Source organism: Caloenas nicobarica, chromosome 7 (genome assembly GCF_036013445.1).
Source record: "Caloenas nicobarica isolate bCalNic1 chromosome 7, bCalNic1.hap1, whole genome shotgun sequence".
In the NCBI taxonomy this organism is placed as follows: domain Eukaryota; kingdom Metazoa; phylum Chordata; class Aves; order Columbiformes; family Columbidae; genus Caloenas; species Caloenas nicobarica.
Window position 1 is genome coordinate 25,010,007 of NC_088251.1, and position 18,176 is coordinate 25,028,182.

The window sequence follows — 18,176 nt, forward strand, 5'->3', positions numbered from 1 at the left end:
AGAGCTAAAGCTCTGCTAATTGTCTAACTTAAAGAAGCGTTTTCACACCATATGCACACATAGCTTGTATTGAAATGCTATAATCATAATAATGCTGAGATTTTCAAACTCTTTTACAACTTAAAAGCACCTCTTCCCTCTAACAGCCTGATCCACAGCCTGTTCAAACCACTTGAACCTTCTTTACTGATTCTGGCATGCTTAGGAACATTGTCTGAACAGCACCAAAGCAGAAACAACAGTGTATTTTGACATAAGGATTTAAGTTCAAAAAATATAAATCGAAATAAATTTCATGTTATATCATGATTATGTTATAATATTATATATGTGAAAGAAAATGTATTATAGTGTTATGTTACATTATTAAATATTAATTTTCTATTATATTATTATATATTATTTTATAGTATAATATCAATTCCATTGGAATTTGGTGTGACACAAATCTCTCTTAGACCAACAATTTTCTAATATTAAAAAAATATGAATTCTACAGCTACTTTGAAAGGCCTTGTATAGTATTTTATATAAGTTTGCATTTTTATCTTACAAGCTGAGTAACTAATTTGGTATTCACCAATTTTTTCCCCATGTTAAACTAGTCAAAAGGCACGCTTTCAAAAGAATGTTCTAAAAAACAGAAGGATTCTTCTCCTGTTGATAGGCTGTCAGGTAACCAGTTGCTCTAGGTCTGGAGAAAGAAACAACTGCAAGAACAAATTGCGATGTGGAGATGTTCCAAATCATACACTCCCTGACAAGTGGGCTGCAAACAATCAAGAGAAAATTCTTCCATAGAAATAGTTTCACCATTCAGAGACCATGTGGGATGCTAAAAGGGATTTGCATTGTGTTATTCTCCACCACACACAGAGTCATATCACATTTTTTATAATCCTTTTATTTATTTATGTGAAGTTTGCAAATGTTGCTGATCAGCAACTCTTTATGTACAGAGAACAGATAAAGTGCACGCTTGGTAAATAAGAGTAATGACAGCAAGGACATGTTCTTAATTTATGGCCTATTTTGTGGCTTTTTCTTAGATTGACAGCACCTGGGGTTAGAAAAAAATATATCAATACATTACTGATTTCTCCTTTCTACTTTATTCCCTTGCTTTCTTTTCTTTAGGCAAATGATTTTGCTTTGGAGGAAGGAACTGCAGATCAGACCTATAATTAAGTGGTCACCCTTAGCCAAGGACCAAGAAAGGACTGGAAAAAACCAAAGTCATTCAGAATGCAGTAAGCAAGTTTCATAGATACCGGTTACTGTTAAATTAACCTTCATGAAGTGATTTGAATGTTTAAGATATGTTCTGTTAGGATACCATCAAATATTGATTAATGGATTTAAAGAATTGCTGATATTTGGGATGCTATAAAATGTTATTATAAGATATAAGGGACTAAAGACATTCTTTGCATTTTATATCCACTTGAACAATGATGTTTTCCCTGTAATTTCAAAGAGAGAGATGGTTACCTGCCTGATATTTTTTGAGAAGCAATATCTGCTGATCTGCTAGAAATAAAACAATTATGAAGAACCTACAGTGCTCAATACTGCTTTCTTAATTCCTTGGGTCTTGTAGTTACCCCAAGTTTTAATAGAGTAAGTTTCCACAGATAAACACAACCAGTTTCTCCTCAAATCCATGTCAGTAAGGTACTAATTTCGAAAATCCTTAAACTGAGAAAAATTGTTTAGGACTCACTGTGTTCTTGACTAATTTAAGCCTTTGTAATGGTATTTTAAAGTCTGCTGCTACAGTTAACCTCAAAAACTGAATCCCTAAACCAATCTGATTCTTCAAAATGTGCATTTACTTTCCTTTAAAACACTTAGCCATAAGAATCACAGAATGGTTTGGGCTGGAAGGAATCTTTAAAGATCTAGTTCCAACCCTCCTGCCATGGGCAGGGACATCTTTCACTAGATCAGGTTGCTCAAAACTTCATCCAATCTGACCGCGAACACTTCTAGGGATGGGGCATACCATCCCCAGATAAAACCTTTATTATTTACTGGAAAATACTTGTTTGGTAATAAAAATTGTGAATAATTAAGTGGTAAAATACTGCTGTGGAATGAGGGGATGTGTCTTTGCTGGCAGATCAGTCAAAGTAGAAGTTAATGCCACCCAATATTTATAATAGAATAGAATGCAGCAGAAAACTGCAGTGAGGTGCAACATGAGAACACTGGAAGGCATGAAGTACACAAACACAATAACAGTGAACCGCTTCAGTGCAGGAAAAATAAGCAACAAAACTCCTTGATATTATTTGGTGCTGCTATCATTTATTCTTTTCCCTTTTCCCTCTTCTCATTTCTTCCATGTCATTCCCGTTTTCATTTAGCCTCATAAAGAGGCCTCCACAGATCTTATGTAAGGTATAACTGTTGAATGAAGACACAACAATTGATCAAGGACAACTCTATTTGCCTTTTTTCATTTGGACCTCCTGCTTTACTCGTCAAATACTGTACACCTCAAGCATATCACCAAACAGTGAAAAGAACTTCTGTGCACTTTCCCTTACAGAAAAAGAGCATCTGTCTTCATGAAAGACCTTTCCCTGCACCACCTTAAGGAGAAGGCTTTGCAGGTCATTCTGTTATTTTTATCCCTGAAGTTAAATAACTAACAGTCTTCAAGCTGATACTGCAACAAGACTAAATGTATCTATATCTCCTAAGTTCCTCTCTAGTACTGTAAGCACATTATTATCTTCCCCTGACTATGCTGCATCACAGTTTTGTCTCCTGGATGGTCATAAAACAAATTACACACTGATGCAATAGCTTATATGAAGAATAACTGGGAAATGACATAGTATATCCCAAGAGAAGAAATCTAATTTTCGTCTGCATTTTTTTTAAGTCACAATGCTCCTCTGCTTTCCTCTATCTATATATAAATACAATATTGTTATCAGCAAATACATTTACGTAATACAATCATTTCCTAGTGATGAGGCGTGATGAGGCATCATGACACAGAGATGAAAAAATGATGTGCATCTTGCAAGCACTAACCGTCAGTATTGTCAGGAAAAATACTAAATCCTTAATATACCCAGTCTTATCCCCTGGCAGTGTAATATCAGGACCTCTGTAGTCCTAACTGATCTTATTCATACCATTTGCTTCTCAGTGTAATGATGTAAATAGTTACATGAAAGAGATTTAAGTATATCTGAACCCCATAAGGCTGTATAATCTCTTCTGTCAAGATATAAGTCTCACTATCGAGATAGAGAACTAGTTCTAGAATTGTAGTATGATCTAGGTTCTTTTATTGCATTTTGCAAGGAAACACAGGGAGAGGATGGTGAGGTGTCTTTATAAATATTAAAGAAGTGACAAAATGAAAATTTCTTCATGCACAATGAAAGCAGCTGTAAAGTCTGCTCCCTAACACTGAATAAGCTGAGTTCATCACCACCAAGGAAAGAGCATAAAATAGTACAAAGCCTTTGAGAATAATTTCAGATGTCTGGAAGAAGACCATCTATTTGATATTTTAGGCACATTTTTACTTTGATAAACAACCCTATCTAACTGAATCATAATAATAATAAAGTACAGTAAATTAATAAGTTAATTCTATTCATTATGTCTCTAGAACAGCACTTGAATATTTTAGTTCTTTTATTAAGTGATCTTGCTTTATTCTAATAGCCTAACAGTTTTTGTTCAGCATACGTGTCCCAGTATGCAGTACTTTATCTAAGTGCATGCAATTCAGAAATTCTGAAATATCTTCCCAAAATTATACAGTTTGTATAAAAAAATGAAATAAATTGTTTGCAACCAACATGAAAGTTGTTGCCTATTTCATTTCTAAAGTACATATAAAATTTTCTCTTCAAAGATGCCCAGAAAGCCATGTAGAGTAATGGTTTACAAAAACTGCCTAGAAAATAACATCTTCCCTTAGGACATTTCCTTGAGCCCTTTCCAAGCTGTTTTCATTGTCTTACATCTAACACAAGGACTCCTGCCTTCCCCTAGGCTCAGAAGGCTTCCAGGATTTCCTGACATTTAATTTTACAATTCTCTTCTCCACAGCCTTATTTTTTGGTTGTTCATTGGTTAGTTGTTTTTTTCTCCTAACAACATAGATGAAAATAAAAGGAGAGTACACATAGAATATTCTTGATTGGTAGTTGAAAATAAGTTGTACATTGAAACCAATGTATTTTAAACATTTCCTCATATTCACCTACCATGCCCTTTCAGTTCACCGAAATTGCTTGTGTGAATGTCTGGTTTTATTATGTCTTTAGATACGGCTATTGAAATCTGACAGATAAGTACTTGGCTGAAAGCAGTTCATACATCCCTAGCAAAGAGTGAAGCTTTTTAGATTTACAGTCTTATAATTGAATTTCCTTAAGTATTATAAACTATCAACTATCTCTTTACTCAATTCCATTGTCTGCTTAAATCAAAGCTAACAAGTATCCCTAGTGGTATAAAGAATTTACCACCTCAGCCAACTATTCCCACAATTGTTTCTGCATGCAAGAATGATTTTTATAATTGGCATGAAAAATGTATGTTTTATAAAACATCAAATATGCTAATTAAGGTTAGGTCTAATTTCAAATGAGAAATATATGCACTTTTTCATTGTTCCATAGGTCAAAGCAGAGACAGTATTCTTGAAATATTATGACACCTAATTCTTTAGATGCTGGCCTTGATGGGTGTGAACTCAAAGACATACAGGCCCTACTTTTAATACTTTCAAATTTACAAAACATGGCAATATTTATATTCAGTCATAATGGAAAAGATAGGTTGGTGTTGATCTATTCAAATGATTGACTGAAAAATGCACTCCATGGTAGACTTTTGTCCAAGAATCATATAGAATCATAGACTACCAGGTTGGAAAGGACCACAAGGATCATCACTCTTATCACAAGGACTGATACTATTTGTAAATAGCAAACAGTTTTCAACCACAGCAGTTTTTAATTACTTAACTCAGCGATTTAAAATCTTTTATTCAGACAGACCTTTTAGAGAATAAATGTCTTTGTGAACAGGCTACATTAATACTTGGTCTAAATTCTGTAATGAGGATCAGGCAACCATTTTATTATGAAGCCTCCTAAAGAACTTCACAATAAATTGAGAAGTGGCATTCCCTCCCCATCCGTCTTTTAAACTTAGAATCATAGAATCATTTCAGTTGGAAGAGACTCTCAGGATCGAGTCCAACCATAATCTAACTGTAGCACTAAACCATGTCCTTAAGAACCTTGTCTAAATGCCTTTTAAACACCTCCAGAGATGGTGACTCCACCACTTCCCTGGGCAGCCTGTTCCAATGCCTGACAATCTCTCCATGAAGATTTTTTTCCTAATATCCAATCTAAACCTCCCTTGGCACAGCTTGAGGCCATTTCCTCTTGTCCTATCTATCACTTGCTACTCGGGAGAAGAGACCAACACCCTCCATGCTACAAGCTCCTGTCAGGTAGTTGTAGACAGCGATGAGGTCTCCCATCAGCCTCCTTTTCTCAAGGCTAAACAGCCCCAGCTCCCTCAACCACTCCTCACAAGACTTGTGCTCCAGGCCCCTCACCAGCTTCATCACCCTCCTCTGCACTCTCTCTAGTACCTCAGTGTCTTTCTTATGATGAGGGGCCCAAAACTGAACACAGCATTCAAGGTGCGGCCTCACCAGTGCCGAGTACAGTGGGACAATCACTTCTCTAGTTCTGCTGGCCACACTATTCCTGATACAAGCCAGGATGCTGTTGGCCTTTTTGGCCACCTGGGCACACTGCTGGCTCATGGTCAGCCAGCTGTCCATCAGCACCCCCAGATCCCTTTCTACTTCATTTCAAGAAATCACTGCGTATATCACACTTAAAAATAGCCAAGGCTGCCTAGGTGGCCAAAAATAAAGAGTCAGCCAGTTGATTTGTTCCATCAGTGTAGGTAAGCACCTGACAGACGTAAATCTGGGTGGCTTTATTATGCCTTTCAGCCTGGACTAGAAAGGAATGTAGTGGGAGAAGGGGGCACTGCATATGTGTGGCTGTGAGCAACAGCTGCCAAAAGAGCCCACAGAACATTCCTGCTCTCAAAATAGCTTAGAGGAGAATTAAGACTGCTCTAGGTAATTTTTCAGATCTGGAATGAGGTGTACGTCTTACCAACAGAGCAAAGACAAAACTAATTCGTTTGTGGACATGTGTTACACTCAAGAACCACATTTCAATTTTTATTAATGTATGCAACAATGCTAACTCATATTGGCTTGCATGGCTGTATAAAGGGACAGAATTTGGCCATCTCTGCCTTTTCTTCTGTTTACTTACTCTCTGCAATATTTTTCATATGGGTAGACTTCTGGTATACATTTTCTAATCTAAACAATACAAAAATTGCAGTACAGCATACTATTTCCACCTTTTTCTGAGGCTATGCAAGTAATAAAGAGTCCCAGTTCCTGTATTAATACACCAAAGATAACATTGTGTGCTATAAAAAGAACGGACTATTGAAATACGGTTTACAGGTGTAAAGTTGCAGTTCGGGGTTTTTTTTCTTAACATATCATTTGCTGAGCAATCTATCTTTCTTTCTTTAAGTGTTTACAGAACCTTAATCTTTTTGAGCTGATTTTCTTTTTGTTCAGTTTGGTGCCAAAGAGAATATAAAAGATTCCATATGAGACTACATTGCTAAAACCAAAAGGAAAATATTAGGAACAAATATAATATTTTGAGGTTTCTTTGTTTGTTTTACCTCTAATACTGGGCACTCTGTTTACACAAATCATTTTGCTGTAGAGTAACACACAATGAGTTAAATGTGTGCAAAGTCACCATCAATCATGTTCATTTGTGTTTGACTGACCAAACATTTATGGCACATTAAATCACTTTCTAATTACATTATGAAGGAGGAGGAACACACTTTCTGAGCTTTCTTTAAGAAATACAGAAGTTTCAGTACATATTCCTGGCAACCTCCTAACTTGTGGGAGACTCCACTAACAACATTTGCCCAAGGAATTTATGAAGGCCTGACAGTACTTAAATTCAGTACTCTAAGTGAAAAGGGGCGGAAGTTCTTTTAGGGAATGGACATATTTCTTTTCAATAGAGTCCTCTTTAACAATTCCAGTCAATGTAGCTGCTCTCCTACAATACACTGTTGATTCACAGCCACCACTAAGTAATAGTTTTCTCTTTCAAATAGAGTTTTAAGAGTAAGACAGCTTGAAGAAAGAGCATTCTTTGAGCTAAATAAAGAAACAAAACTTTTGCTGTTGCCAACTGAGTTGGCTTCTCTTGAAGAAATATGTCTCAGTTCTTGTACATTTATTTAGCTTTAGACTTCAATATACTCAGAGATATTTGGAAATGACGATATGCATTTTACTTGCCTGGACAATTCATCCTTAGTTAAGTAGCAGGCATCCTTTTAAGCAGTACTAACAGTCTTGCATTCTCCAAACGCACTATTTGATGGTATTTTTTCTCTCAGTGTCATCTGAAGATGACATCTGAAGTAACACAAGTTAAGGTAGGCCTGCATCCTATTCTAACTGTACCTAATCACAGATTCAAGAGCAAAACTGACATTAATATCTTCCTCCAAATCAAAATCATTGCTATTTTTATGGTCATTCAGTGTATATAGAAATACTCAGATGTAATCTGAGTACTGCCTTGCAAAGCTGAGCCTTCAGCTTAAAACTGTTCATCAGTGAGATAGTCCAATCTGTCACTGTATTGCAATTATTATAAGAATATCTTAGAAAATAAAAAAAATGGGACTGAAGGTGGGCAAGATAATGGCATAAGTGGTTAGATATATTTCCTGGAAAGCTTGTACCTTTACATTTGCAGTTTTTCACTTGTCTAAATGATTTAACTACAAATCCAGGCCATAAATGAGTCTCTAGTATAGTCCTCCAATAGTCAGGTATCTGTATACTTTACCACTTTCTGAATCTCTCAATTTTCTCACTGCAAGCTAAATTCAGTATTAAAACAACTTGCATTAAGACTGACTATACTCATACATTTGGATCTCCCTGAGAGAAAACTGATCCCTTCTGACTTTTGGAAAGACAGAAGCTGAGCAAAAGTTCCAGGCCTACTTGTGATTCCAAGAGTAAGTTCATAGAATAGGTTGCCTCAGTAATTTAGATACATTAGTGTGACTGTTAAAAATGTTTGAGACTCCTGAGAGTCCTGGGTTACTGCACCAGACAAGAGTGAGGCAGACTAAAATGCCTGGCAAGAAAATAGAAGTTCATAAGATAAATAGTTTTCTTTCGGGATATAAGTAGAAAGGATTAATATCAAAGTGACCATATGCTGATGAGTCATAGACAGTTCCCAAGTTTGGCACTACTGAAATAAAACAGCTTTGCTTTTTTTTTTTTTTTTTTTTTAAAGAACATGAGTAAAGATACCAACATTTTAACTGCAGACAGTAAAGTGCAGAACCCAGGCTTGTTTCCATTTTGAATACTGGTGCGCTTTTTTGACTATTTGTAATAGTCTGGAATATTCTTGACACACAGGAGTTTGTTGTCTCCAATTTTTTGGAGGTTTCCAAAGGATACCTTAATAAGAACTTCAGGACATCAAAAGAAATAAAGACTCATTGCCCTGCACTGAACAGTACTGGCTTTGTCATCTGAGGATATTAGGATCCCTTTTTTTTTTTTTTTTTTTTTTAATTTTTTTTTTCTTCTTACTTGCACAATGGACTTGAAGTGGTCCATGGCCTACCTTGTACTTCAGTGTTTCCCGTCCCATTAATAATACTCATGGCATTGGAAACTGACCACCCTTTATGCTTGGAATCAGCGTCCCAGAAAGGCACAAGGAAAGCAGCATGGATTGCTGCAATCAAGGCCTTGATCCAGTGAACTAGTACAGCTGCCACAAGAAGTCTAGCAATAACTGGGTTAAAATTTTGCCGTGTAAGTCTAGAAGAGCTCTTTGAGGAGAAACAAATACACAAATGATGCTGTAGGAAGTCCAGGCTTCAGTTCCAACACATGTTTTTACTCTCACAGTCAGAGGTCCACTAGCCACTTGATGTAAAAGGCCAAAATGATCAGTCCTTTTTCCTGGACACTTTGTTGCTATATGGGATACATATAAATCATATTTTTGTTTAGCACTGGGGGCTTTTCTCAAAGATAAACACATATTTTGTCTAAAACAAAGCAAAACACAAACCACCAGAAATATCTCCCTAGCAATGGGTGACGCTTAGGAACAATCATTTAAAGGCCAAACACTTGCTGAATAAAAATAAAAACATAACTTGACAGAACCTGGCTCACTGCCCAATTCGCAGCAGAGAACTTTCGTATGTAAGTGTGCACTGGGGGTTTTTTTGCTTAAAAAATCCATTAATGTGTTCCTATCTGTTTCATATTTGAGCCATGTTTTCTACTCAGCTCTCTGACAAACTGAATTGTGGACTCATACATTTTAATGACACAAGATATTACCTTTATGAATGATCTCATAGAGAAGAGGTTGGCTAACATTGTTGAAAGGCCCGGTGCCAGGCAGCTCTGGGCTATGAAACCCAGCTTGAGCTCAGCAAGACAGATTGCATCATCCCCTTCTTTCCAGTTCCAGCTTGGGATATTTAGCAGGTGAGCCTGGAAAACAAACAAACAAGCAAAAACACTGGTGAAGAACCACATATACTTCCTCAAATACAGTACAGTATTGAAGGAGATAGCACTGAACAATTTTCTTTGTTACTGGCTTGACTTCTTCTAAGTTGGCAGAAGCACTCCAAGTATTTTAGGGCTACTAAGTCTATGCTAAGAATGTTCCAATCTTACCTATTATAGACGAAACCTTACATTTCTCAAGCCGTATTCTGGCTGTGACACTCTGCCAGGCCCATCCTCACATCTAAACAAACCATAGACTCTTGTGAAGTTTTCTTTCGCTTCTATGTATTCCTTTTACTGCACTTTGAGTTACTCTCTGCCTGATAAGTCACATACATAATATGCAGGAATCTAATATAACTTAGATTACAATTTGCGTGAAGCTGCAACCTTTATAAGATTGTTATTTAATAAGTTATACATCTTATGTCTTTTCTATTTAATTTCTTCCATCCTAAAGGATAACACTTGGCTTAGTGAAAATCCAAACTTTTTTCCTAAGACTGCTAATTATAAGGATAGAATAAAGAAAATAGCTGACCAAGTGAGACCTCTAGTATTGTCACTGGTCGGTTAGATATGTACTCATCTTCTTCAGTTATTGGCATGACTCTGTCAGATTCTCTCTTCCATCTGCCTTATAAAAATACATAGACATAAGGAAACAGAGGCCTTCATGCTTGTTTCCCATCATAAATTAATATTACAGTTCAGTGCTGTGATAAAAGCTATTCTTCAAGACACTTTCATTGGAAATACAAAGGAAAATGCAGTATTTAAAGGACCTTCCCCTCTCAACATGTTTAAAGCAAACACCTTGCTTTTATTCTATAAAAACACAGGTACAGGCTCCTTCCATTTACATACAGGAAGCGGTCATCGCCAGCAACAGTAATTGCTCTTGTTCTAGCCAAATGAATTGAGATCTCCCTAGCCATGCTTTTTCTCCAACACTGGGCACTGGTTGATGCTTTTAGAAACAACAAAAGAAGCAAGTCACATATGAGTACTCTGTCCTCTGATATATTCTTTCTAGCCTTGCAGTTTATGGGTTTCCTCATCTCAGGACTGAATGAATTTACCTCATTGCATTTAAAACCCACGGATTTACCATCAAAAATTTGCCCAATTTCTTTCCACAGATTTTGAGGTCCACAATATTTTTAGGAACAAATTCCACAACTGAATTATGCTTTAAATGAAAAAAAACCACCACCACTTAATTTTACTTACTTTGTATCTGCCACTTGGCAATTTCAGGTCTACATTGTCATGCAAGAAACATAAAATCAAAGGAAATCTCTAATAAGACAATAATTCTATGCATTTTTCTGTTTAAGTACCCACAAAGAACTAACTTCAGATGGCTTGCCTAGAGGCTATCAATTCATCTTGGGTAGCTCTAGTGTAATAAGATGAGCAAAACTTAGAGAAGCCAAGTGGTTAAAAGCTCATCTGGAATCAATAGCAGCTATGGACATTGTAGCTTTAAGAATTGGACCCTAGGCAATTAATGAATGTCAGAGGATTTTGATAAGGTCCCTTACAAATATAAATAAAACTGAGTTACCTTGAAACTGAATTACATGATAAGGCTTATTAGGACATTTTTGTTCAGAAAGAAAAATACTATAAGTGGAGACAGAAAAAATGTGTATGAGTGAATGCAATGTAGCAAAAAACTCTGGGGAGAGACACTGTTGGTTGCCACGTTACCTTATTGTGATACTGCAACATCTGAGTGATAATTCTTATCTTCGGATGATAATTCTTTATTGAAATAACTCTAAAAAAAAAAAAAGAAATCAAAACAAAACTTTTAGCTGGTGGGATATCCAGATAATATATCCCAATACATTTACTGTGTTGTCAAGTTTCACAGTTAAAAGTGTACTTTCTTATTCCTCTGGCTGTACAGCACACTGATTGAAGTCAGACCCATGCAATATTTACATCTAGTGAATTCAGTTAATAACCATCAACTAATACTAGAGAACATCAACCTTCAAGAATTATTCAGCTGAATGGTTTACTCTTACAGAATTTGCAGAAAAAGAAACTACTTTTAGCAGCTCTGTTCAGATACTGTAGGCATTCTGTTAAGCAAATAATACACTTGCAACTATTATGTCATCTTCAATTATTATCTTCGTGTCTTTGAACCACCATAATTAATAAGTTTTCCCAGTGATAAGTGTCTGAAAATAATCCCTTTCTTTCTGGTGCACCACATATTATTTATTTATAGTTGCTAGACATTTCTCATATTCAAAAACCTTGAATAATTTTGTTTGACATAAATCCACATGCAATTTCATCTTAATTTTTATGGATTGTTCCAAAGCTCAATACTGAAACTGATATTTGCACTCTGAATTTATAAAATATGGGGCTACTTCCATAATCTGCAACTTGACTGCATTCTTAATTATTTAATGAGCCTAAGATATCCTCAACCATATACATATTAAAAGTGGCTGGAAATAAAAATGTTTGAGAAATGAGGGGATTGATAATGTGTTATGAAGAGAGAAACATTAAATTTAAAAATTGAAAAAGTATTGAGCAAAATTAAAGACAGAAACAACCCCCCAAATCAGTTCTGTATATATACACTAAAGGTAGAAAAAGAAGATAAAATAATCAAAATGAAAAATAATCAGAATTATTATGGAATCACCAGTCCCATAAAGTCTGAACACCATAACTTTTTACACCGATGTTTTGTAGGAAATATCTTGCAATCTGCTGGTCTGGCTTGTGCTTTGAAGCATATCCAAGCTAGAGCACAAAATAGGTAAAAAAAGTTGTATGCCGACTTCAGTTTATTTTCTAGATCGGAAGGAGAAAACAAGTCTTTCTTCTATTTTTCCATTTCTTACTGAATTACTTAATTAAACATTCAATTTTGTTGAATTTGTTAAATAAGATAACACAAGAGAATTCCACTCTTAAAATAACACTTTTTTATTACTTTAAATGTATTAAATCTATGAAGAATGCGCTAATCTGCAACTGGAATGTTTTTAAAGTGTTTTATGCGGTTAATGTAAAAATAAGTTCTCTTACTTTGAAACTCAAAAACATGTTTGGAAAATGAAATTAGGCATATTTAAGCCCTGCACCTGTCACAGATAGCCAGATCCCTTCCACCCAACGAACTTCTTCCAGAGGAATTTTTTTTATTTCTCCCCTTACTTCAATTCACAGCATGCAAACATCTGAAAAGCCAGTAAAATTGGCTCATAATACTGAGCAATTCTATGTTAGAGAATTTTTAACAAATCATTGACATTTAAAAAAGGAGAGACTAGTCTCATTAAAACTAGGGTTGTATGAACAAAACACAAAAGTGGAATGGCTTAGCTTTGTTGTAACTCTAGCTGCCATCTACTGACTGGTTCTCATCATCTTCCTTCAGGAAACGTAAAGAGAAAAGCAGGAAAAGATCTGGTGATCCCTAATGTGGTAAGTGCCTTGTCAATAAAAATAAGAAATGTTTGGTCTTCAGTGTAAAAAAGGAGGATAAAGATAGGAGACCACTGTACGTTACCACCATGATGTGTATATGTTGCTTTCCCCCAAGCACTGTAATTACTTGTAGAAGGAACCAAGGAACAATGAGGGATGAAGTGATTAAGGGTCCTTCTGTTCCATCATTAGCACCAACCCATGCAGTACATGCACTCGGGTACCATATTGTTGCAACAACATAACTGCATTCCCATTCCTCACATTTCTACTGGGACTGTGTTCAGCCATGAATACTTAAATCCTAGGTCCTGACAAAAAACTAAGAGTACCAAACCTTGTGCTCCAAGTGTCTCTTCTGACACACTCTTTCCAAAAAAGCTAAATTAAAATGGTTTAGGCAGAAATTTAGGTTATCCTCATCCTGAACTTTCGAGACAATCTTGTAATTTGTACCCTAAAAAAATTCCTGCAATGTTCTTCAAGTGCAACAGATCAGCAGTAAAGCTCTATGTGGCTGTAGTCTACCTAGACACCAGAAGTTAGCTAATCAGAGTTAACAACCAAAAACCTATGAAAAACTAATGAGTTTACCTCATAATATTGGAGGCATCTTCAGCATCTGGGTCAGCGCAGTATTTATTGGCAAGGATTAGGCACGCATCTGCTGACTCTATCTAAGACACCAAAAAAAAAAAAAAAAAGAAAATATCAATAGCAACCTCTCTTTCCAGCTCTTCTTTCATCATAAAGTATTAGGGAATCCAACACTGCCAGCATGAGTGTGAATGTCAGTCCTTAATACTGATGATCAAAAATGTGACAAGGCTAACATGAGTTAATGTGAGTGATGATAACAGCTCTCACATACACACAGCAACCTCATGAAACTTGCTTATGATGCTCAGACCAGGTCAGTAGCTCAATTATTGACTCTTACATTGCATCAGCTGAGGCATGGAGGTGTCAATAAACATATCTTTGTAACCAGATACTGAAATTCAGGCCCCTAAATCCATAGGAAGTTCCAATTATATCAGTACAGTGCACCCACAAGACCTGTAGCCTTGTTTGGGAATTTAAAGACAGGAAGAGGCAGCTGACCTTCTGATTTAGAATCTGAGCACCAGTTTTAGAAAGTGGGAGGAAGAGAACTGATCTGTTCACAGGACTTCAATGTTCACACGAACCTTAGCTCTATTAAACTCAAAGCAGATGATGAAAGTATTTTTCAGTGTATACAACCAAATACCAACACAAAGAAGGGTGGAACACAGAACACAAAATAACCACACACAATTTTATGGTCATAATTAGAACATTATGTTCTGATGAACTGAAACAGTGTGTGTTGGACTACAAAAGGTTAAGCAATTTCTGCAGCCAAAATGGACAAAAGACATGATTAATACTCCAGAAAGTCTTAATATTGAACTAAAATATTCCTGGCTTAAGTAGATTATTTACGTTCCATTTAAAAAAAAAAAAAAAAAAGGCAACATGAAAGAGTTAATGCTGTAAATGCTGTATCTGACAGCTTGACATTTTTTAAGCTTTGTGCTTTGCTTTAAGATTACAGAACAATTTACCATAGAGAATTCTAGACAATAAAGCCATCTCCTTTTAGCTACCAAAAATCTTAAATTGTATTTTTTTTCCAGGATTCTAGACAATAGAAAAAGGGTTTTATAGGTGAAAAATCATTTTCTAATCATTGTGATGAAGGTAAGACAATAGCATTTTAAGCAATTACTGTAAGACAATGTTCTATTATATCAAACATTAATGTAAAATAGACTCTTGAATTAAACCCCAATGAAAAATTCATAAAGTGTTCAACAGAATGGCAGACAATGTATCTTAAGTCACAGTGTTACTGTAGCTTTGAAGATCTAAAGATATAGAGAAAATGAGGTTTACAAGGATAGATACTATAATTTATTAGGCAAGCTATTAGAGATGGAAAAACAATCTTTTGGGGTTACACGGAGAAAAGCTTTACTGTTTTTTTTTCCAAATAATGCAGTGAGTACTTAAAAAATATTCAATTAGCAGGAGAACAAAACAGAGCTGTTACCTTCACTCTCGCCAGGTCATGGGGATTAAGGACTGAACCCTGATAAAATTCCACCTGAGTGAAGTGTCGTTTAAAAAGAGCTTCCAGCTCAAGATTAGGGGAGATACTGCATTAGGAAGAGGAAGAAAACACAAGAGCAAATGAAAAGTCTGTTTTCATAACTGGTCCATTTCCTTCATTTATAAACCAAACTATTTATTTATTTTAGGTATTCAGACTTCTGCTGATGCTTTTCCTGTGGCATGGAAACAGAAGGCAGTACTTAAAAGACAAATACTATACTGCTTTCACTTTCTTACTTCTGGCCCACTTCATTGTGCTACTCTGCCTGTTCACCATTTATCAGTTTCTCACAGACGTGAATCCAGAAGAATTGGTGCAAACATTTGAAAACATGCTCACACAGCATTCTCCACACAAATTGTCTAGGAAGACAACCATCCTCTGCCTGTCCCCACCATTGTTAAAACAGTCAGGACAAGATTAAAAAAGTGTCCAAGTGCTGCTGGTTCTTAGGTTTTCAGCTTCTGTTGTTGAATTATCATAAATGATTCTTTAACTTTTTAACCATTTTCTTTCACAAGCAGAAAAGTGCAGAACTTACTGCTTAATGCAAAAAAACATCAGTCATTCATAGCTTGCAACACTTCTAAACAGATGCCATTCCAGAGCAGAAAAGACCTTTCATACTCTCTCTCTCTCTCTTTTTCTAGCACATGGCTATTTCTAGCAGCTTCTCCCCATAGATACACCTATTCAATGGTGTATTACATGTAGTGCAGAGCCTACAACAAACAGTAACCACCCTAAGACACCCTTCCAAATCCCACTTCAGAAAAACGCAAGAGACTATGTGTGGGTAGGTATGGGTATATGAGTAAGAGAGCAGTATCTGTAATATCTCTCATTTATATTAAAACTACATCTGCACCTACAGTTTTCTTTTTATAGTTTGCAATATGAAATAAAATTTTTCCTAGTGAAATCAAAGGTGAAAATGTGTTTTCAGATAGCATAAGTTAACATGACACACAGTATTTTTCACTAATTTAACTGATTTAAACAATTTTGGTAGTTCTCTAGAAATATTTGAAATAAAATTCTCACATCTATTTATTTCAGTTTTTTGTTTCATAATTCCATTCCCACTTCAACTATGTGCTTAGCTATCCACCTCACAATTGAAGTGACTGGGTCTGAAGCCTGTCTGCTTGAAACACCTATACTTAGCAACAGGTTATAAAACAATTTCAGAAAACAACTCATTTTTCAAAATATATTGTTAACACAAGTAACTGCAAACACTAGTTTTATGGTTATTTGAAGCCTGAAAGATCCTCTGTCTTACCAAAACAAAAGATACAGCTTAATATAATGAGTATCAGTAATAGATGACAAGACTAATATTGAAAGATTACTCACTTATGCAGAAAGACGATTTCTACGTTGACATCATCCCTATCCTTGTGCAGGAAGTCCTTCAGGAAGTTGGACACACTTTCAAGTGTTATGTGACCACAGACAACTATGTGCCTGTTACAGAAAAATCAGAGTTAATCTTGCAAAGAATATAAAACAAGCAAGAAAGCAAAGAAGGAAATCGTAATTTATTGGGCAAACAAAAGTATTAGTCTCTTCTTGATGTTTCTTTAGATCTTATTCCATGAAGTCAGAGAATGAAAACAGTTCCAAAAGGTGCTTTGTAATTGCAAGTACATATACACTCTCGCTTGCAAAGACTACTATTAACAAACCATTTGGTCAAGTTGTATTACACATTTAATGGCGAGTGGCATCATTTCTTTATATGTTTATACACTGCATTAAGCAGTCTCTTTCAAAGTCATATTTCTTTATTTTACATATCTTTCTCCACATCTTTACCTCCTCTACTGAGATTTACTGTTCAAATTTTTGGTTTATGGCATAATGAGACAGCAAATCTCCCTAAAATGATTCGATATTTTTCCATGGTTGAAAGCAGACACTTAGGCCAATGAGGACAGTGCAAAGCTTGCCAATTATAGGACACAAGCAGTTAAAAAGAAATCTTTTTACTAACGTAACTCCTACAAGGAGGGTACTTTACAATTAGGAAACATTATTTATTGCACTATTGCAATAGATTACTTAGAAAAATCAAAGTTTACACAGGCTGTGAGCTTACAAATTTTTCTGTTGCTCCATGTTTCCATTAATAGATGTATCTGATCATATAAGATGGAAGTACAGTATATATCTACACACACATTCTTGAATTCTACATCTTAAATTCTGAGATGCTGAAGAAAAGGCCTAGGAAATAGCACTCTTCCTGACTTCAGGGATTTTTTCTCCTTTATTATTGTAAAGAAAAGTCCAGAAGTTTGTGATTGGAATATCCTACACTGTCTCACAACTTCTTTCATGGAATAAACTCGACCCCAGCTTCCATTACTGTCGTGGGTTTAAGATGGATGATGATTTTGATATGCCTACTGCTAACAGTTCCAACTACCACATTGCTCACAGAAGTCAGGAAGAGGGACAAGGTGCTATAGATACAATTCCTGAAATAAGAAAGTCAACTTCATTGCCATCATATAGGATATGCACAAACACTACAAACACACAATCTCACAAACTTATTTGGAACTTGAACTGCCAAATGTGAAGCAAAGTAATTCCAAGGGCATGAAGTAGACCATCCAAGTCTCACCTACTTCATAATCGTTCTGTGGAAAACTCAGTAACGCACAAACCTCATTGTCTGGAAACAACAAATAATAGGTGGCAACAATGATTACTTATGTAATGGGCTATAATAGCAGCCTCTTCTTGCTTCATAATTTGATGCTGGATGAAATGTGTGTGAAAAGTTCTTAGAACTCATTGGAAAGGGGATAATTATGCAGAACAAAGAATAAATCATTAATATGCATCACACAGTGA

At 35.7% G+C, this 18,176-nt stretch overlaps 1 protein-coding gene across 8 annotated transcripts in view; it reads right to left on the reverse strand.

Annotated features, from left to right (window-relative positions):
- The window catches only part of KCNMA1 (potassium calcium-activated channel subfamily M alpha 1), a 468,790-nt gene that overhangs the window by 136,184 nt on the left and 314,430 nt on the right, over positions 1 to 18,176 (reverse strand). For all 8 annotated transcript variants that reach the window (XM_065638846.1, XM_065638845.1, XM_065638841.1 and 5 more), the window contains exons 10-14: positions 16,668 to 16,778; positions 15,246 to 15,351; positions 13,763 to 13,845; positions 11,414 to 11,483; positions 9,521 to 9,676 (exon numbers count right to left, since the gene is read on the reverse strand). In XM_065638846.1, the coding sequence (XP_065494918.1) occupies positions 9,521 to 9,676; positions 11,414 to 11,483; positions 13,763 to 13,845; positions 15,246 to 15,351; positions 16,668 to 16,778 (526 nt within the window). The remainder of the gene's footprint in view (positions 1 to 9,520; positions 9,677 to 11,413; positions 11,484 to 13,762; positions 13,846 to 15,245; positions 15,352 to 16,667; positions 16,779 to 18,176) is intronic.